This window comes from Syngnathus floridae, chromosome 7 (genome assembly GCF_059516105.1).
Source record: "Syngnathus floridae isolate MCC-2025c chromosome 7, RoL_Sflo_1.0, whole genome shotgun sequence".
Lineage (NCBI taxonomy): Eukaryota > Metazoa > Chordata > Actinopteri > Syngnathiformes > Syngnathidae > Syngnathus > Syngnathus floridae.
This window is the reverse complement of record NC_142419.1, coordinates 1,972,239-1,994,779: the sequence shown is the minus strand read 5'-3', so window position 1 is coordinate 1,994,779 and position 22,541 is coordinate 1,972,239. Positions and strand designations below refer to the sequence as shown.

The 22,541-nt window shown below is 43.3% G+C and overlaps 1 protein-coding gene across 6 annotated transcripts in view; it reads left to right on the top strand.

Annotated features, from left to right (window-relative positions):
• The window catches only part of brip1 (BRCA1 interacting DNA helicase 1), a 204,647-nt gene extending 182,944 nt beyond the window's left edge, over positions 1–21,703 (top strand). For 4 of the 6 annotated variants that reach the window (XR_015859329.1, XR_015859326.1, XM_088380208.1 and 1 more), the window contains one exon: positions 16,289–21,703. Coding sequence is in view for 2 of the 6 variants with exons in the window: in XM_088380208.1 (XP_088236334.1) it covers positions 16,289–16,299 (11 nt within the window). In the remaining 4 variants the exon portion in view is untranslated. Of the gene's footprint in view, positions 1–292; positions 360–16,288 lie in introns of all 6 variants that reach the window. The other 2 variants (XR_015859327.1, XR_015859328.1) reach the window with 1 other exon arrangement.
• The last annotated feature ends 838 nt before the right edge of the window (positions 21,704–22,541 follow it).

Below are 22,541 nucleotides of genomic sequence, written 5' to 3'. Positions count from 1 at the left end.
CCTAAAAAAAAAAAAAAAAAAAAAACACCTTCAGCACAAGCAACTTACAAAGTACAACCTACCAGGCTTGGTGGCTTACAGGACAATATTACATTATAAACACAAAAACAAATTGGATTATGTCCAGTTGAATCCATTGAACCCTCTTTTACACATAAGTTCAGCAGCCTTAAAGTAGCATTAAATATCCTTTCTTTCACACAGATATAAACTAAGATTGTGCATTGTATCTAACTTCCTAATTGCTAAATTGTTTGTAATTTGTTTTCTAATGGCACAATATTTTTTTTAGATGGGGTGAGGTGTTGAAAAGTTGAAAAGGTGTAGAAAAGGCCACAAAGACTTCAACCAAGTAAATGGTATGATACTTCGATAAAATAACCACAAAAAAAACACAAAGTTAGCATAAATGTTTCTTTTCTTACAGATTTACACAATTGATTAAAATTAATAACTTACTAAATTAGCAATTTCACTATTTCTTTAGTTGATCACAATAAAGCTACTTGCAGTGATTCTATTGAATTTAGTCATTTTACAATCATGGTGTATGCTGCACAAAGTAATTTACACCTAAATTTGGATTTTATGCGGAGTTTGGGGTCCAGAATTTGGGAATGGTGTTAAATCCGAAAGCACGTCGTATAGTGTTCTTTTAGAAAGGCATGTTTTTAGGCAGCCGAACGGGTCCTTTGTTATATTAATTCATGTCAGGCATGTTGTTGAGGGGCCAAAGAGATCCGTTTGCTGTCCGTCACTCACACACATCGTAGTCTGTTGACATTTTATTAAAAGGGAAGCAATTCGCAGATGACAATTTCAGGCAAATTGAGTAAGTCATTCTGATGCCATGTGAATTGGATGGAAGAGAGAATAAAGCAACCACTTATTCTACTACTGTGTCCGGCCATGCTCTGTGACCCGCGAGTGACTGTGTGGATGAGATGCTTCCGTAACTCCCCACTTTACGAATCAAAAACAATCTTCGCTCTTCGTATCACTGTAATAAAGCAGTCATAAAGATCAAACAGCCCTACTTCTTATTATCAAACGCCTTTAAATTGGTCACAGAAGTTCATCAAATCACTAGCGCAAAGGCTCAGGCGCTAGCTTTGCTTAGCTTTGTACGGTTCTTATATCGTCCATTTAAAATAATACCTAAAGATGTATTTATGACCAAAAAAATGGGGTCCATGATCAAACCGCATTAAACAGAAAGTCACGTAGGATCGAAGCGAGTAAAATTGAGATTTCAATAAATTACCATAGTGAAGGATTCTACAGTATGTTATTAAACAATTGATAATTTATTTAATTTGTAACTATCAAATGAAACTAGTGGTATTTAAGCAACCTCAAATTGTATTTCTGATTATGTAATTGAAAAATATTGTTGCATAATGTGTAACAGCTTAATAGTTCTTTATTAAGCCTCTATCACATTGTAAACCACAAAGACAGTCACCTGACAAATAGCACAATAATTTAGAGCATTAACTGGCTAATGCTGTAAGCACAGATAAGACCAAACAAGGAATGTCCAAATCAAGATTAGTATACTTATGAAACCACACAGGGAGATTAGGTGTCTAATTCTCCTGACCCTCTGAAATAAATCTGGGTTTATTCTTCCGAGTAGTTTCAAAGCGATGACTCAAGCCAAGTTCTAACAGCTGCTTCGGTAGACAGATTTTTTAAGGCCAGATGATCTGGTTAATCAAGTTAAATAAGCTTAATGAAATCAATTTCATTAGCTGTTGTCACGGTGTCTCCCTTCCTCCATACAAACTGTATGTACGTATGTATGTATATATATATATATATATATATATATATATATATATATATATATATATATATATATATATATATATATATATATATATGGGGGGGGTATATACATGTATATATACAAATAAACGTGAACAAACCACACGTTGGGCATCATTGTCTCCGATTACGCCTACATGGGACCGCCTCGTTTCTGAGAAACAAGCTCAGTGCTCCCACTAATTCAACGTAATGGTGGGTTAGATTTTTATGTGGTTTATAGTTGTTTTTATGCTAGTTGTATCATTTTACTTCATCATATTTATATATTTATTGTAAATGTATTATCTATTTATATAAATGTATTTATTTATCGAAAGGCCCGTCCTCGAAAGTATTTTTGACACGTAACCGGTCTGTGGCGCAAAAAAGGTTGGAGACCACTGCTCTATAGGTCCTTTCTAATGTCTGGTTAAGTCTGATTCTACTTACCGGAATTTTCGGACTAAAAGTCGCTCCAGAATATAGGTCGCATTAGCCATAAGATGCACAATAACGTGAAAAAAAACATCTAAGTCACTCCGGAGTACAAGTTGCATTTTGGGGGAAATTTATTCGACAAAATCCAACACCAAGAACAGACATGAACGAGCAACAACAGGCTAAACGATAGGTATGCTAACGTGACATAAACACAAATGAAGAGCTTAGAACGGGCCTGACGTAACATTCAGAGTTATTCAAATAACTATTACATAAATAACACGTTTATGAAACCATCTGTGTCACTTCAATTCATTAAATCCATCGATCGTCCTTTATGGAAACGATGCCGCGTATGCGCCGCGCCGCTGACGTCTAAATATTCTAAATATTCCACAGACCCATATAACGATACATAAAGTATATATCAAATAACTATCATATAAACAACAATTTTATCAAATCATCTGTCACTCCAAATCATTAAATCCATCGATCAAATTCCTCGTTCTTTGTCAACAACGCCGCACGTACGCCCTGACGTCAGCCTCGTCGTTATTCCACAGATCTAATATATAACTATACTATAGCGTTATGGGGTGGCGGGTCAGAGCTTGCTTTGACAAAGGAAGTGCAAGGCGCTCCTTCCCTCCGCTAGCCTATGGGAGGTCCTTGGGCCAGACTGAGTACCCATTTAGCCCCCCTTGTCAGGGTCACGATGAAGCCACGGGAAGCAGGTGGTGGATGAAGTTTGAAGGCAGCCAGAGAGTATCTTTGTTATTGGTTTTGGACTTCGTTGTTCTGAGCAGAGGATAGCCTTAGGTACAATGGTCAGGACAGCCGACCAGTATGGGCACTGCTCGGACAGAAAGCAATTGCAACATACTGTCTGTAAAATTGCAAAGAAAGTCATGGAAAGACATTCAATGCTTAAATCGAAGATGAAAGCTTCGGATGACAGAGAAGAATGGAGGGCCATGGCCATCAATGCCTGTTCCAGGCAAGACACCTGATGATGATGATGATGATAGCGTTAACAAAGTACAAGGAAAGACGTGGGTTTGGTAAAGGTCTCTTTATTTAACAAATCAAGAGTTCAACGAGCCAACAAGTACTGAACTGTAACGATAAAAACATATACAAGTTGCTACACGAAATAAAATATATCAAATAACTCTAACATAAATAGTTCACTGTCACACGGCCCCAAGCACCGAAGTTGACTTCCAGGTGTGTGGCGGTGTGGACTTCCATCTACGGAGGTGGCACTTCCAGCCATGGAGGTGGAAGAATAGAATAGGACCGGGTGTGCATAAAAGCCAAGTACGAGCCCCATCCACCGTCCCCAGACAGCCACACGGCCTAGCGCCGGCCCACGACTTCCATCCACGGAGGTGAAAGAGAGCTCCGTAGAGTAGGACCGGGCGTGCGTACAAGCCATGTCCGAGCCCCATACCGTCCCTGGACAGCCACCTGGCCGAGCACCGGCCCCCGACTTCAATCCACGGAGGTGAAAGAAAGCTCCGTAGAGTAGGACCGGGTGTGCGTAAAAGCCATAATAGTTTTTCAAACCTTCTGTGTCATTCCAAATCATTAAATCCTTCAAACTCTTCATCCTCCGTCTCACTTACAAACAGAGCCGCTAATGATGCCGGTAGTGGGTGGGGCCCTTCATCATCCTGTGATCGAATCTTTGTCCGTTATGTAAACAACCGCCGCGCCACTGACGTCACTTGAAATTCAAATGACAGTAATCACTTGCTATATCGCGGTTCGTTTATCGCAGTTTAAACCAGCTCATTGGCCTAGTAGTAGAGTGTCCGCCCTGAGACTGGAAGGTTGTGGGTTCAAACCCTGGCCGGGTCATACCAAAGACTATAAAAATGGGACCCATTGCCTCCCTGCTTGGCACTCGGCATCATGGGTTGGAATTGGGGGGTTAGATCACCAAATGATTCCCGAGGGCGGCACAGCTGCTGCTCACTGCTCCCCTCTCCCCCAGGGGATGGATCAAAATCACACGGGGATGGGTTAAATGCAAACGACAAATTTCACCACACCCAGATGTGTGTGTGACGATCATTGGGACTTTAACTTAACATAACTTTAACTTTGTTTTTCCTTTTTTTTTTTGAATTTTGAAAATTTGTGAAAAAATTCAAATATAAGTCTCTCCTCAGTATAAGTCGCCCCCCCACCCAAACTATGAAAAAACCGCGACTTATAGTCCGAAAATTACGGTATATGTTAAGATGTGATATTTAGATCAGTATTGTGTATATTCTAATTGATATTTTACATTTTCTGTTTTAAGACCTCTGTTATTGGATTTCTTTGTAGGATATCTGTTATTGAATTCCTGCTATCCATTATCTGCTACCCATTATTTGTTATTTATGATGAGGATGATGATGATGATGATGATGATGATGATGGTGATGATGATGATGATGATGATGATGATGATGATGATGAAGATGATGATGATGATGATGATGATAGAACTTTATTCATCCCACAGCGGGGAAATTCACTTGTCACAGCAGCGCATATGAGTGCAAGAACAATACGAGTACAAGAATAAAAACAAGTGCCGGAATTACAAAAAAGGGTAAATAACAGACAAGGACAAACACAAGTGCTGCTAGCAGAGATGAAACACATACATTTTATCAGGTGGCATGCATGTTGTAAAGTCTGACAGCAGAGGGAATGAAGGACCTGCGGAATGGTTCCTTTCTACACCGAGGGTGCAAAAGTGTGCTGCTAAAGGAGCTGCTCAGGGACCGCGCAATCTCATGGAGGGGGTGAGAGGTGTTGTGATGGATTTAAGCTTAATCAATGTCCTCCTCTCACCCACAACCTCAATGGAGTCCAGGGGACAGCCCAGGAAAGAGCTCGCTCTTCCGACCATCTTATTCAGTCCCCCCCTGTCCCAGTCAGGACTGCCCCCACCCCAGCAGACCACAGCGTAGAGGATGGCTGAGGCCACCACAGAGTCATAGAAGGTCCGGAGGAGAGCCCTGCACACACCGAAGGACCTCAGTCTCCTCAGCAGGTGGAGGCGACTCTGGCCCTTTTTGTACAGGGCGTGGGTGTGATCAGTCCAGTCCAGTTTGTTGTTGAGGTGAACACCCAGAATTTGTAGGAATTTGCAATGTCCGATCCCTGGATGTTCACCGGAGTGAAGATGGGTGCTGTCCACCCGAAGCTCACAATCAACTCCTTCGTCTTGCTGGTGTTCAGCTGAAGCTGGTTGAGCTCACACCAGCTGACAAAGTCCTTGATGACCGTCCTATATTCCAGATCGTTCCCCTCCGAGATATTCAACAATGGCCGTGTCGTCGGAGAACTTCTGGATGTGGCAGTGAGCGGTGTCATGGGTAAAGTCTGAAGTGAACAGGGTGAAAAGGAAAGAAGAGAGCACTGTACCCTGGGGGCCACCTGTGCTGCAGCGCACCACGTCGGACTCACAGCGATGTAACCTCACATACTGCGGCCGGTCGGTGAGGAAGTACGTTGTCCATGCATCCAGGCGCTGGTCCACACCCGCCTTCTCCATCTTCACCCTAAGCAGTGACGGCTGGATGGTGTTAAAAGCGCTGGAGAAATCGAAGAACATGATCCTCCCAGTGCTCCTGTTGTCCTCCAGGTGAAGCAGTGTTCTGTGCAGTAAATAAATCACTGCATCGTCCACCCCAAGACCAGGCCGGTAAGCAAACTGCAGGGTGTCCAGCTGCGCTCCCACCAGCGAACGCAGGTGACCCAGGATGATCCCCTCCATCGTCTTCATCAGGTGGGAAGTCAAGGTAATCGGCCTGAAGTGGTTAGGCTCCTTGGGGTGCGGCACCTTCGGTACGGGGACTACCCAGGAGGTCTTCCACAGTCCTGGGACCTTGTTCAGGCTCAGGTTGAACAGGTACCTGACCACACCACTCAGCTGGTCCGCACAGTCCCTGAGCAGTCTCGGCCAGATGCCATCTGGGCCCGGGGCCTTCCCTGCCTTGATCTTTCTGAGGTGACTCCTCACCTGAAGATCTGTAAAGGAGACGGGGACGTCGGAAGACCGGGGTGATGGAGTGGAGACAGAAGAGTGACTCCGGGGGGGTGAGAGGGGGGTTGGTGAGCTGGCGGGGGGGCTGGAGTGTCGAAGGGGGCAGAACGAGGTGCGGAGCAAGGTGAAGGGGCGGGCGGGAGGCGGAATCAAATTTATCATCAACCATCTATCATTTCTCCCCCTGTAAATCTGGAATTACCATCTAACCCCTGAGTAAAGATACCCAATCCATTGCATCCTGTATTCTTACCGATACACCATCCTGCACGTTGTATGCATCCTAACGACTCAGCGAAAATAGCCTCCTCAATAAGGAATGTGGACACTTTGATGACCACAAGGGAAACATTTCAGAGACTATTTAACACATGCCAATTGGGAATAGGTGGACACCATAGATGGCGCATGAGGAAGGGCAAGTGAACTGGAATGAGGGGAATCGGGATTTCAAAATAAAACAGGAAATGACAGGACAAGACAAAATTTCAGAAAGAAAACCTCATCGCGGTGTGACAGGCTGTAGGTGCGCACTAGTTGCCACGCTTCTGTTAGCCTGGCCCAGGACTGCTGTGGCTATTTATGTAGCTTACCACCACCAGAGTGTGATTGTGTGAGCGTATCAATAATGCATTTACTGTGAGCGCTTTTGAATATATATTTATATTATATATATATAATATATATTATATATATATAATATATATATTTATATATAAATATATAATTTATATATTGCCAATATATTATTGTCTTTATTATTTAATTCTATGGAAGCACCCACGATAATGGTCTATGCTGAGGATGCCTTGGTGCTGGTTACGCAACCTCGGCAATGTTTACCTGCAATTTCTATGTATAATTAACAGGTTTTCTCAGCTGTTAGGATTCAAGGTAAATTGGAATAAATCAGAGGCCCTCCCATTGACACGTCACTGCTTTGAGAAATGATTATATCTGGTAATTTCAGTGGGCCACTGTCAGGAATAAGGTGTCTTGGAATTTTGTTTCCTCGCTCTCTTTCGGATTTGGTGAGGGTAGATTTCTAAACGCTATTAGATTCAAGATTCAAGATTTTTATTCGCCATCTTTGAGCGTGCCAAACAAGGAATTTGACTTTGGTACATCACAGCCTCTGTTCAACATTTAGGTTACTAACAACACTCAGGACGTGTGAAAAATGACAAATATTCTCAAACATCCCCTGATCTTAAACTCCCAGGCGGGCAAGGAAAAACTCAAAACTCCAACTAGGGGAAATGAGAAACCTTTAGAAGAGACCACAAATGGGAGGATCCCTCTTCTAGGATGACTAGGCTGCAATTGATGCAGAGAGGACACATAGTACAAATAGTGTAGACAATTCAAAAAAGGTGTGGAGAGCAGGATGTTATTGCATAGCAATGACTCTGAGAGTGAAGAGTGGTGTGAGTTCATCAGAGCGACAGCCTGGGGGAAGAAGCTGTCTCTGTGTCTGATGGTTTTTGTTAGAGATTTGCTCACTCCAACTTATTTTGCAAGAACCACACGGGAGACAAGTAAGACCTTTTAGACACCTGCAGGTGGAGAGTCCATTCGTCGCTGTGTGTGCAGCGATGTTCGAATGAAGGTCTCAACTCTCCTTCCTGCAAGAGGATATTTATTAAGAGAAACAGAGTGGGGGTATGAGTGGGCTGAATAGAAAGCCCTTGTCCTCTAGTCTAAACATCTCAGGGGATGTTTTACGATCTTGTGATAAGGAGGACAAGGTAAGGTATTTATTACCTGTTGCATTCCAACATAATCCTATGATAAAGATAACCTGGAAAACCCTAACATCTCCCTCCTGTTTTATCATATGATTATGCTACCTCAAACAACAAAGACAAGTAAGAAAAAAACACATATATATTTATAATGAAGAAAGAAGAATAGGAAAAATATAAAACAACAAACAATGATAGCAACACATTCCAGTGAAGATGAGGCATTACCTTAATACCCCAGATCAAACTTATTGTGTAAGTGAAAAACCTGCTGGCCAGATGTTATTACCAGGAAAATTCTTACACGGTCCCTTTGCCTTAGGCGACCAGAATGCTATCAATAAAAAATAAAAAGAAAAACAAAGAAACAGTACATCAGCGTATCCATTACTTGCGAAGCATATTTGATGGTCAAATCAACAAGTTTCTGTAATACATGATCAACAGAACAGCATCTACGCAATCCACGTCTCATTATCATTATCACATCTGTCACGTCTAAGAAGTTGTATATGTGCTCGTGTTTTCGTCAGCTGATGATGTTCTAGTCTGTAGGTGAGGTCTGTCACACACACTGGCGCACACACTCGTGTCCAGTTGGCAGGCAGCATCGGACAACTCTTGTGACCACAAAACCATGATCCGTACTGAACAGGCACGTGCACTCATAGGATGCAGGTGAGGCAGTGCCTCTGAACTTCTGGATGAAGTAGGTCCCGTCCGATGGTGCAGCCATGCTGGTAGTAGAGCCCTTACAACTTGAAAACGGCCCTCTCATCCTGGCACACAGCGGTGATGTCCAAAGCTCCCATCCAGTTTCCTCCTGGAGAGCAGTTGTCGTTAATGCATTTGTGGGTCCTGCTACCTTGGATGCAACATGTGTAATTCACTCCAGCTGGTCTCTCCGTGTAGGCCACTTGTGGTATTGTTCATCCTCTAACAGTCACATTGAGATTTGCCCAGAAGTGTTCATCATAGGCACCGTCTGCAAGTCCAGAGTGGGATGGGTCGGCATCACTGATTGTGACTGCTCGGCGTTGATATCCAACTCCTCCCATGGATGCCATACGTTTCGCTTCAGTGACATTCATTGCTCTGGCCTCCAAGCGACCTAGTGTGGAGGAAGAGGGGAGTTTCGAACACACATAACACCCCTCCTGTCGTGGCTGGCCCAGTTCCTTCTTTTGATGACCTCGATGTAGACCCAGTCTCCTGGATTGATGGGGTTGTCGACCTGTGAGGAGGAAAGATCAAGCGGCAGTAAATTTGTCTTTGACATAGTTTGAGCGTCCTGATCATATAATCTGCCAAGGACTATTCTTCATCTGTTGTTTGCAACTCTCGTGGTCAATTGTCGTGCCCATTTAACTGGCAAATAGGAGTGTTTGCGGGAAGAGTTTGAACACCTCCTAATGATTCCCTTTAACCCAAAACTATTTATGACAGGGGCGTTCCCATTTATTGCCTCCTGGTTTAAAAAAAAATTGTCTTACCCATGCCTTCTTTCTCCTCACACGCTCGCACCCACACAGGGTGTGAACACACACACACACACACACATCTGCACGCACACATACACAAAACGGCATACAAAGTTCAGACGAACGACAACAGACTGTCACAATTTTACAGAAATTACGCACAAACACAGAACACACAAACAAAGGGATTCTAATCCATCTCTCATGTAGCTTCTTTTGATAGAATCTCCTATCGGTAACTGTATAGCAGACGTTTTAGCATATAATCCCATACTCTGCTCTCTTGCTTCTACTTTTTCATGTCGGTGCAGTCGTAGGTGGCCCCTATTGCAGTCATTGTCTTGTTAACTGTCGCCTTGTGACTCCTATGCATGATTGTGTGAATGTCAAAAATTGAACGTACCTAACTTTCTGACCATCCAACCTCCACTGTGGTACAAAAAACCTTACTATTGTATTGAGTAGGTACATTGAGCAACCTAGCTTCCTCCTGACTGCCAAATGTCCTGTTCTAAAATTTATATAACTCGACCTCTACGTCTTAAGCTTGATGAGCCAAAATATCAGATCTTGCTCTTGTTCCCTACCATTTTAGCCTATTTGTTTTATCCAAATCCGTTCAATCACTGATTATAATGCTTTTCTCTGTAGCCCTACGTATTTTTCAAATTTTTATTTATTTATTTATCAAATCTCCTCAGTTCTGTCAAACTCAGTGCACAATGAACCTCCCTTCCACTTTGAACCAAACTTCACCAAATTTGGTAACGCCGTAGCAAGGAGTGCGATTTGGTTGTCGGACACTCTAAGTGCATATCTTTTTGCCGCACTTCACCCTCTCAAGTTGGTGTTCTTTTGTTGTTGCTTCAGAGCAACCCCATCCATCACTCTTAAATGAGTCCATTGTTCAAATGAGTCAATTTTCATCATTTTGAGTTCCTCCGCTTTTCACTGTCTTTTCTCGTCCCCGAGGATGTTTTCTGTCCTCCAGAGTGTACTTGTCCCCCTCCAAGCACAACAGCAGTCTTTTCTTGTCCTTCGCCAAAGGTCAAAGGTGCTTCAGAGCCAGGCACCATTTTGTAGTTGTTCACGGCTGCAGGCGAAGTCTCGGATTGGGTTTCAGGGACCCTGACACTGAGAATGACAGGCTGGGACATCAAACTTGTAAGACTATCTCCAAATGTAGCTGCTTCCATCAATTTGCTGGTAACGTTTGTTTACCAAATTTCAAATTCTTCTGATAACAGCGGTCTCGTTTTTATATCGTAAATCCTGCAACTCATCCTATTTTTGAGCTACATTTTATCTATAGTTCCAATTTAATCGGACAGTATGTTGTCTTCAGTATCATTATTGAAAATCAACTCATCGAGGTCTGCTTTCCACATCAAGCCCTGATCTGTATGTCTTGACCTCTCACATGTTATTGTCATGCTTGCTCAAAAATGTGACTTCGAGTATGGTGCTGTGAATTCTCAATCTCCCCAATGAAATTGGATCCCACCTCGTAGTTCTTATCGTTCTCATATTCCTGTTAGCCTGCAATTGTCCAAATCAAAAATGTTTTCTTTTAACTGTCTTTCTTTTGAACCTCTAAATCTCTCGTGTTGCTAACCTATCTACACCAGAACAAAAAATTTACCACAGTATAACACCAAATGTATTCGAAAATTCATTGTCATAAAGTGTTGTATTATTACTATCTTCCACTATCTGTCCTACTCACTCCCTCCTTTTGAGGCTTGGCAACGCCCATGCCTCACACCTTGACAAACTTTTTGGGAGAATGCGTTCTTTACTACATACGATTCCATCATCATTTAATTTGACTTTCTTTCCAAAACGCTTCTCAATTTCCCAGTTCACACATCTTCTACATGTGTTACTGGTTCTGCAGTTTTTTTTCTAGTTAATTATCAATCCAAAAGCTACGTGTTTCTTTCTAACATTCAACCTGCTCAAAATCACTCTTTTATCAAAGTCGCTCTACTAATTTTCCATAGTAGTCGCCAAAGACTTCAACCATTCAACCTTTCATTCAGGCAATCATTCATCAATGCTCATCATATGCATCTCACACAGTCTCCAAAAAGGAGTCATACTATCACATTGGTCCCAATTCATCCAAGCTCACCACACAACATTCATATATCATTTTCAACTCAGGTTTCCTGGTAGAACAATCCACCAGTCCAAAAAAAACTTAACTAAAACAAACAACTGGCAAATTAATCTGAATTTTTTCTTTGTTTTTAAATTTGAAGAACTCAATCTCTCAGATTTAGCTTGCATTTAGAATTTTGTATAATCTTATAACACAACCAATCAATTATTCCTATTAAATGTAGCATTGCAAAATCTTAAATTCACAATTTAGCTCCTTCCAATTCCTGAAAGCATGTTCTGTCGTTCCTTTCTTTTTTTTTCTTCATCGAATTTCTCATGTGAGCTCGACACTTAACATGCACTAGTGTGGATTAGTTTCTGCTCGCAAACAGATTTCTCTCTTTTCCTCTCATTTTTATCTGTCAAAATTGTTTCTGTTCTGCGGTGTAAATTGAATAGACAACAGTCTAGCAAATTTCTTTATACTAAAAGTTTAGCCAATCTTCATCAATTTGGGACTTCAACTTTAACACATACGCACACACATGCACAGCTCTCGCGTGCGGAAGGTAGGTCTCAGCAACAATGATTCGTCACAGGCTGGCCATTTCCTGTGGTCGAGCATGAGCTGGTCCCTCCCATGCACACGAGGACAGCACATTCTAATTTTATTTATATATCTTCTAGAAGCAAGTCGTATTTCTTTACCACTTGATTTGCATATTTTAACTTTAGTGTAACACAATTTGATCTCTAGTCATTTGTAATTTGGGCATATAAACAGCATTGTCATACTTCTTGGATGGACAGGACTTCTAATAATCTAAAAAAAATTCTAATAATCTGACAATGACATGTTTTGCTGTCATATGGGCATCTATTCTATCTTTCTCTGTATGAGCATAAGCGGTCAAAGAGGAGGAAGCTTGTCATGCTAAAAATTTGGCTTTTCCTCTGCTCCTTCCTCCACCCTTTGATTGGTATTGTTTTGCAAAACGACACTCTCGTGCAAAGTGTCCTCGTCTCCCACAGTTCCAACAGTTGTCTGAATCTGATGGGGGTTTTGATTTGAATGGTGGCTTGCGACCTTGTTGGTATCTAACTCTTCCTCTGCCCCTTTGGGAACTTTGGAAGAAGATCGTTGTATCTTCATTTAGATCATTATCATCATCTAGATGAAATACATCAGAACTTTTGCCTTTCTCAATCCCTTTGTCAGCGTCTCTGGGCCACTGCATGTTTTTTGTAAACCAAGCAGTGTCCGCTTCCACCAAATGTTTCCTCACCCAACTGCCCAAGTCAGGGGGGAAACCAGTGAGGAGCGCAATTTTAAGATGTTGCTGATAAGCACTCTCATCTGCATCATTGAATGGGATGCCACTATGTACCCAGAATTATTTTTCAAATCTCAATTGAATGGCGGCTTCATCACTTTTCAACTTTCCATCTTTTGTCTTTTGGATTTGTTCTCTTCTCTCTTGTGAAACTTTTAACCACATTTTAGCACAATCCAATTCTCTCTCTTTTTTCTTTTTCAGTCCATTTTTCTTTCTATCCACACTCTTCTAAAACATCAACTACTATCTTCCACACTTCAACTCTCAACTACCCTTCTACTCCATACTTTTTCTTCCACTTCGGCATATATTGCATACAATTCAGAAATCTACTCGCCATGTACTTCTCATCTCTGTCAAGAGGTAGAGATTTACCGTTTTTATTTCCCATCTTAATTCTAGTAGTTTTAGGTTATAAAATTTCTTTGTCTCAAAAATATTATTATTATTATTATTATTATTATTATTATGTATTTATTTCTTTCTTTGAAGATCTTCAATGCAGGTTTAAATTGACCTTTCAACAAAGTACTAGCCTGTATTATTGCCGTGGATCAATGCTAGAACTACTATTTAGTCAATTTATCCTACCAGTCACACACTCAATCACACAAACTCCAGCGCTTTTTTAGGCCTCATAGCTCGGACAAACCAAAGCCGTATCTCATAGCTCGGACAAACCAAAGCCGTATCTCATAGCTCGGACAAACCAAAGCCGTATCTCATGGCTCGGACAAATCAAAGCCGTATCTCATAGCTCGGACAAACCAAAGCCGTATCTCTCGTGCACACAACTTCAGGCCTTTAACTTACTTGTCCCCTTGGTTCGTTGCACTGCCGGGTCCCGTCAATCCACCTCTCTCAGACGAAGGCAGACCTAAGATGCTGGCCCAGCGAAGAATTCTCTTCCCAGAACTTTCTCCTCCAGGTCCTCTTAATGGACGCTGGCTTGTCGACAATGCAGCACGTCCTCCTTCGTCAGCCAGATAGCGGGTATGAGGGATCCCGGGTTTCGGCACCAAAATGTTAGAGATTTGCTCACTCCAACTTATTTTGCAAGAACCACACGGGAGACAAGTAAGTCCTTTTAGACACCTGCAGGTGGAGAGTCCATTCGTCGCTGTGCCTGCAGCGATATTCGAATGGAAGTCTGAACTCTCCTTCCTGCAAGAGGATATTTATTAAGAGAAACAGAGTGGGGGTATGAGTGGGCTGAATAGAAAGCCCTTGTCCTCTAGTCTAAACATCTCAGGGGATGTTTTACGATCTTGTGATAAGGAGGACAAGGTAAGGTATGTATTACCTGTTGCATTCCAACATAATCCTATGATAAAGATAACCTGGAAAACCCTAACAGTTTTGGCGTGCAGAGCTCTATAACGCCGTCCAGAGGGGAGTAGTTCGAACACACTGCAACCTGGGTGAGAAGGGTCTGTAGAGATGTTACTTGCACGTTTCCTGGTCCTGGACAGGTACAAATCTTGGATAGATGGGAGGTTGATTCCAATTATCTTTTCTGCAGTCCTGATTGTCCGTTGCAGTCTGTGCTTGTCTTGTTTGGAGGCCGATCCAAACCAGACAGTGATGGAGGTGCAGAGGACAGACTGGATGATGGAAGTGTAGAAGGTCTTCAGCAGCTCCCGCGACAGGTTGAACTTCTTAAGCTTTCTCAGGAAGTACAGCCTCTGCTGGGCCTTCTTCCGGACAGAGTCTTTGTGGCCGGTCCATTTCAGGTCCCGAGAAATTGTGGTTCCCAGGAACTTCAAGGTGTCTGTGGAGAGAATAGTATTACTGTGGATACTGAGGGGTGAACGTCGTGAAGGGTCTCGCCTGAAGTCCACTGTCAACTCCACGGTCTTGAGCAGGTTCAGGTGGTTTTGGCTGCTCCAGTGGACCAGCCGCTCCACCTCCTATCTGTACGCAGTCTCGTCACCATCCCGGATCAGTCCGATAAGAGTGGTGTCGTCTGCATATTTCAGGAGCTTCACAGGAGAGTCACCTGAGGAGAAATCATTGGTGTAGAGAGAGAAGAGCAGTGGGGAGAGGACACACCCCTGAGGGGCGCCAGTATTGGTGGTCCGGGTGTCAGATGTGATGGTCCCCAGCCTCACACGCTGTCTCCTGTTGGTCAGGAAGCTGGTGATCCACTGACAGGTGGAGGCAGGCACCGTGAGCTGGATGAGCTTCTGTTGGAGGATGTCAGGAGCGATGGTGTTGAACGCCAAGCTGAAGTTCACAAACAGAATCCTGGCGTACGTTCCTGGGGTGTCCAGGATGTAGTGCAGTCCCATGTTGACTGCATCATCCACCGACCTGTTTGCCCGGTAGGCAAACTGGAGGGGGTCAAGCAGGGGGCCCGTGACATCCTTCAGGTGGTTCAACACTAACCTCTCGAAAAGATTTCATGACCACAGTTGTCAGAGCGACAGGTCTATAGTCATTCAAACCTGTGATGGCGGGCTTCTTGGCCACCGGTACGATGGTGGAGCTCTTGAAGCACGAGGGCACCTCACACAGCTCCAGGAAACGGTTGACGAGCCGTGCAAAGGTGGGTGCCAGCTGTTCAGCACAGAATTTCAACCAGGAAGGTGACACGCCGTCTGGGCCCGGTGCCTTCCTGATCTTTTGTCTCCGGAACATCTGGCGCACTTCCTCCTTGCGGATCTGGAGTGCGGAAGCGACCTCTGCAAGAGAGAGAGCAGGTGACAACGGTGATGGAGATGTGGACAGAGTGGTTGTGGGGGGAGGTGAGTATGTTGATTGTGCTGCAGGAGGTCCTGTTGAGTGGGAGGACCGATCACACCTGCAGTAGAACCTTTTAGCTGGTTTGCAAGCCTTGGGTTCTCCACAGGACGGGGGGTTCGTTTCTTGAAGCCCGTGATGCTCTACAGACCTTTCCACACTGTTGAGGGATCAGGACTGGCAGAGAGGTGTCTCTCCACGCTCCCTCCGTAACACCTCCTGGCTTTCCTGACCTCTCGTTTCAGTGTGTTTCTGGTCTGCTTGATCAGGTCCCGGTCGCCGCTCCTGTAGGCCTCCTCCTTGACTTTGCGCAGCCCCCTGAGGTTCGGTTCAAACCATGGTTTGTCGTTGTTGTACGTGCAGAAGTTCTTAGTCTGCACACACAGATCCTCACAAAAACTGATGTATGATGTGACAGTGTCAGTGAATTCATGCATGTCTGAAGTTGCAGCTTCAAAAACTCCCCAATCGGTGCACTCAAAGCAGGCTTGGAGGTCCTGCCTTGACTCCACTGTCCACTTCTTCACAGTCCTCACCACAGGCTTAGAAGTTTTTAATTTCTGCCTGTAGGGATCAGATGAACTAGACAGTGGTCCGAGAGTCGAGGTTCTGACAGATCGTCGCTCTTCGGACGCAAAGTATGGCAGCGGACCAAGAGGTATGTACGGCTTCGTGCACCAACTGCACCCTTCTCTTAGAGAGGTTGTCTCTGCTAGAGGGACGTGTCCGCCAGTTAGAGCAGAATAGTGCGATAACAGTAGTTGCGGCGGACACAGACGCGGGCTGTAGTCAGCCCGCTAGCCCGGTTAGCATTAGCCCCAAGCGGCTTGCTAATCGCGATGAGCCAGGTAAGACGCATAGCCGTCCAAAGTCATCTCGGTCTACTGGCCCTCGCACTTTGGTCATAGGCGACTCCATTACCCGAAACATTACGCTTAAAAATCCAGCCACGGTAATGTGTATTCCTGGGGGCAGAGCACCCGACATAGAAGCTAATCTTAGGGAGCTGACTCGCAATAGGCCTAGTCAACAGCGTAGTTCCAACAACACTAGCTACTCGGACATAGTGATACATGTCGGCTCCAATGATGTTAGGATGAGACAATCAGAGATCACAAAGAAAAACATAGCGAGGACTTGTGATCTTGCCAGAAAGATGAGTCGGCATCGAGTATTTGTCTCTGGCCCCCTGCCTGGGAGAGGCACTGATGAGAGGTTTAGTAGATTAGTCTCCCTTAATCGATGGATGGCTGGGTTCTGTAAAAAGCAGGGACTGTATTTTATAGATAACTGGTCATCCTTCTGGGGCCGCCCCGACCTGCTGAGGAAGGACGGCCTTCACCCTAACCGTGAAGGCGCCTTCACTCTTTCTAGGAATATAGATTACTGTTTGAGCCTCTCATGACAGGTCACTCTAGAGCAGGCCAGGGCACAGGTGATTAGACCACCTGTGAGGATGGGTTTGGAGTCTGATAAGTTAAAGTTAACTAGCGCTAGGCTAGACTTTCAGCATACACATAGCTCCTCGTGTAGACTAGAGCGCGAAATAGTGCTGCAATACACATAAACACACTTTCTACTGGGGTAGTAGACAAATCCAATCACTCCGTCCCGACCGGTCTTGCTGATGAAACGGTGCCTGTTTTAGATAACTTCACATGTGTAACAAATATTCATCATCAAATTCCCACGGTCGTTTCATCCCACCGCCCTAATAAACTTTTGAGAGGTGATATTAGGCCTAGAGAACACAATTTTACTCGCATCCCGTTTAAAAATCTTTCGATAGATACGCACCCTGATCAACCGATTACACTTAAATTCGGTTTTATGAATATTAGATCACTTCATACGAAAGCAGTTCTCGTTAATGACCTTATCACGGAACATAATCTAAACGTTTTTGGTCTTTGCGAGACCTGGTTAAAACCTAATGAATTGCTGCCACTTAACGAGGCCTCGCCTCCAAATTTTGTGAGCTCGCATGTGGCACGTCCTCGAAGAAAGGGTGGGGGTGTCGCCCTCATCTCAAATTCTGAGCTTAGATTTAGGCCTCGCTCAATTCACGTATTTAAAACATTTGAAGTTCTCATTGTGCGATCCACTGCGTTACCGTCATTCTATCTTGTTGTTATTTACCGCCCACCCGGGGCTTACTCTGGCTTCCTGGATGAATTTTCAGAATTTGTGGCTGATCTAGTGACAAATGCAGATAATATAGTTATCATGGGTGATTTCAACATCCACATGAATTCACCGTCAGAACCACTGACTTCGGCATTTCAAACTTTAATCGATACGTGTGGTTTTACGCAAGCTGTACAAGCAGCAACGCATAAGAATGGAAATACCTTAGATCTGGTATTATCCCGGGGACTAGCAACCTCAAATATAGCAGTACTGCCATACACTACTGTTCTGTCTGATCATTTCTTAATAAAATTTGAAATTTTAGTTCCTTGTCAAAGACAAGAGAGCAATCGGAATTATAGCAGCCGTAATCTTAACTCCATGACTGCAACTGCGCTGTCTGAGTTACTGTCGCCGGCAACCGCCATGTTTCCCGCATACAACGGCTCTATCGATAATCTTACAAATGAATTCAATGCGACATTATTAAAAGCCATCGACTCTGTGGCACCGCTACGTCTGAAAACTCGCCGTAGATGGCCAACTCCGTGGTTCACAGATGAAACACGTACGTTTAAACAATTATGTAGAAAGCATGAGCGCAGATGGCGTTTAACCAAACTTGAGGTTTTCCATGGAAGGACAGCCTCCTGAAATATAAAGATGCGCTAATTTTAGCAAAAACTCGTTATTTTTCGCAAGTCATTAATCTTAATAAAAACAATCCTAAATACCTATTTGATACAGTGGCAAAGCTAACTCTGCGCCAGCCGAACCCCGATAGCTCCTTCCACTCAGCTGACGAGTTTATGAAATTTTTTGCTCAAAAGATTGAGTCCATTAGGGACGAGATCAAGAATACCATGGCAATCGCTCCGCTGGTTACTAGCGCTGGGGATCATGCAATAACCCTCTCAAATTTTGATAGCGTGTCCCTTGAAATGCTTACAAAATTGGTTATTACGGCTAAACAAACAACATGTTTACTCGACCCGCTTCCAGCCAAACTACTTAAAGAATTATTTCCAATTTTAGGACCGTCCGTCTTAAATATAATCAATCTGTCTGTTTCCTCTGGGATAGTGCCAATAGCCTTTAAAACCGCTATTATTAAACCACTACTTAAGCGAGCAAATCTTGACCCGGACTGTCTCAGTAATTATAGGCCAGTTTCAAACCTCCCATTCATAGCAAAACTTCTCGAAAAAGTAGTAGCGCAGCAGCTTATTGATTACATGGTCGCTAATAATCGATATGACTCCTTTCAGTCTGGTTTTAGAGCTAATCATTCTACAGAGACAGCACTTACTAAAGTGACTAATAATCTCCTCATAGCTATGGATTCAAATACGTCGTCTGTATTGTTACTACTCGATCTTAGTGCTGCCTTTGACACTGTAGACTTTGATATTTTATTAGGGCGTCTTAAAAGTTGTGTTGGTATCTCAGGGTCAGCACTCAGCTGGTTCAATTCCTATCTATCAGGCAGGACGCACCGAGTGGTCCATGGTAATACGTCCTCTGAGCTTTATAATGTTACGTGTGGTGTTCCACAGGGATCGGTACTCGGACCGATTTTATTTAATATTTATATGATTCCGCTTGGGGACATAATACGTAAATATAATATGAGCTTTCAATGCTACGCGGATGACACCCAATTATATATGCCGTTATCGATGACAGATCCACGGGACTGTTGTAATCTCGAGGCGTGCCTTGCGGAGATCAAGCAATGGATGTCTCTCAACTTCCTTCGTCTTAACCCAGATAAAACTGAGATGTTGATAATTGGTCCTACTCGTTATCAACACTTATTTAAGGAAACCACTATAACTATAGATAACCGGACTATCACTCAGAGTGATACGGTAACTAATCTCGGGGTAATATTTGACCAAACGCTCTCCTTTCAAAAACACATTAAGAATATAACCAGGATTGCGTTTTTTCACCTTCGTAATATTGCTAAGATTCGTCCTATCCTCTCGACCGGGGATGCGGAAACCATTATACATGCGTTCGTTACGTCGCGCCTGGACTACTGTAATGTATTATTCTCTGGTCTTCCTAAGTCCAGTATCAAAAGTCTACAGTTAGTGCAAAATGCCGCTGCGAGGATGCTCTCACGGTCAAGAAAATTTGATCACATTACCCCAATATTAGCCAAATTACATTGGCTCCCGGTCCATTTAAGATGTGACTTCAAGGTTCTTCCACTAACCTATAAATCACTGCATGGCTTAGCGCCTTCATATCTCGTCGACCTAGTCGTTCCTTATGTTCCGTCTCGTAACCTTCGTTCGCAAAACGCTAGTCTTTTAGTTATACCGAGGGCCAAGAAAATGTCTGCAGGGTCTAGAGCATTCTCTATTCGGGCTCCAGAGCTTTGGAATGCCCTACCAATGGATATTAGAACTACTACCTCAGTAGAAACATTTAAGACACGTTTAAAGACACATTTCTATGAGATGGCCTTTAACTAACTTGTGATGGCCGATTTGGCCGGAGTTTGTTTTGTTCTCTCTGCCCACCCCCTCCCCGGCTGGGGAGGGGGTTAGGTGGCTCAAAAGCTGATCGCGGCTAGCTGGATTCTCGGGGACCAATTCAAGATGAAGGAACTGCAGCTCAACCCCCTTGAAGACACGGCCAGGACAACCGAGGGCACCTCCGACATCCATTTTTTCATTGATTTTCATATTATGTATTACTTGTGCACTCTCTGCATCCATTATAACCTGGTGATCCTGAAAGGGGGATCCTTCCATCTGTGGTCCCTTCTCAAGGTTTCTCATTTTCCCCTGGCAGGGGTTTTTTGAGTTTTTCCTTGCCCTTTTGGGAGCTTATGATCAGGGGATGCTTTGAGAATAATTGTCAATTTTTGGCTATGTGAAGCCCTTTGAGACTGTTTGTGATTTAGGGCTATACAAATAAACTTGACTTGACTTGACTTGACTCGAGCCACAGAGTGGTATTAGAGGTTTCTCAATGTCATATTGAAATTATACTGGCCTCACTAAACGTGTAGGTATTCGGCTATCCAGCATGTGTAAACAGTTCGGTGAGGAGAACAACAAAGGTAATGCCGAACGATCCTCTGATTTTTCCTCTCCTTTGTTTTACACAGATGTGCAAAACAGAAAGCTGTAAAACAGCATTGCCCTCATGGGGAATCACAACTGTAAAACTTTCGAACAGACTTTTCTTGCGGAGCTGAGTTAACCGCTAGCTTTAACTGCCTCGTGTCGTCTAACTGAGCTCTTGTTCCAAACAAGAAGAGAACCGGAAAAACACTCAGCTGCACTGAATACAACATGAAGGCCCTGCAGCGCATGGTGACCACAGCTGGTAAGATTATTGGTGCTTCACTCACCTCCCTGAAGGACATTTACACCTCCCATCTCACCCGCAAGGCGACCACGATTGTGTGTGATGTGAGTCACCCCGCTCACTCTTTGTTTGATCTTCTGCCCTTTGGGAAGAGGTACAGGAGCCTGCGTTCCCGCACCACCAGACTCACTAACAGCTTCATACTCCAGGCTGTTAGGATCCTGAACTCTCTCCCACCTCCTGCGTAACATCCTGTACTTTTGCGCTATATTCTGACTGTCTGCTGTATGCACACTTGCTCCATTTTTGCTCCTCTTATTTATTGTCATTTGTTTATTTATTATTTATTCATCGCTCTTATTTATTCATTGTTTGTGCCTTATTGTTTTTACTTTTTGTGTTGTTTACTTGTATGTATATTGTGTACTGTCTTGTCACCGTGGGATAGTGGGAAACGTAATTTCGAGCTCTTTGTTTATTTTGGCATGTGAAGAAATTGACAATAAAGCAGACTTTGACTTTTGACTTTGACTTTGTATACTAAAAGTGGACAATAGATGTCGCTAACGCACCGCAAATGACTCAAGGGAAAACCTAGATGAACGAATGGTTGTAGGACCAGAACAGAAATGTTGGCTCCTCTGTATTTGTCTTTATCAGGCAAGGTTAATGTTATTAAAATAACCTGTATTCCAAGGTTTAGCTATCTTCTACAGACACTTCCAGTGAGGATTCCGCTTCGGTCAATTCATCAGACTTTATAATTTTATATGAAATGGTAAGTGCCTCAGGGTGAAGCTGCACCACTTACGGAAACAAACAGATAAGGGTGTTCCTGATTAGTTTCACATGTGATTTTAAAAAATGGCTCAGTAGCGCCCTCGACAAAATTTTATCGATAAAGGTTCTGTTGTATGTTTAAACTAACCTTTAATTTCTAGTCGTAAAAATAACTCTAAGGGGAAACCATGGATAACGAATGAACTAAAAAAATCTTCACGTAAAAAAAAAAATCAAAACTTAACAGAAAATCTATTGCAAATCCCACCCCTATAAATATAGAAACATACAAGAAATATAAAAATAAATGTACAGTATTACTAAGGAAAACCAAACAAACCTACTATGCTGATAAGTTTAGTCAAGCCTCTGGTGACATTAAAATATCATGGAATCTTATCAACCATTTATTACATTGCAAAAAATCTAAAACATCTACCCCGAGTGAGATGCTGGGGAAGAATGGAGCCCATTCTAACCCAATAGATATTTCTAATGGTTTCAATGATTTATTTGTAAATGTTGGCGCTACCTTGGCATCTAGCTTCTCAACCTCTGATACAAGCCCCTGTTGCCTAATTAA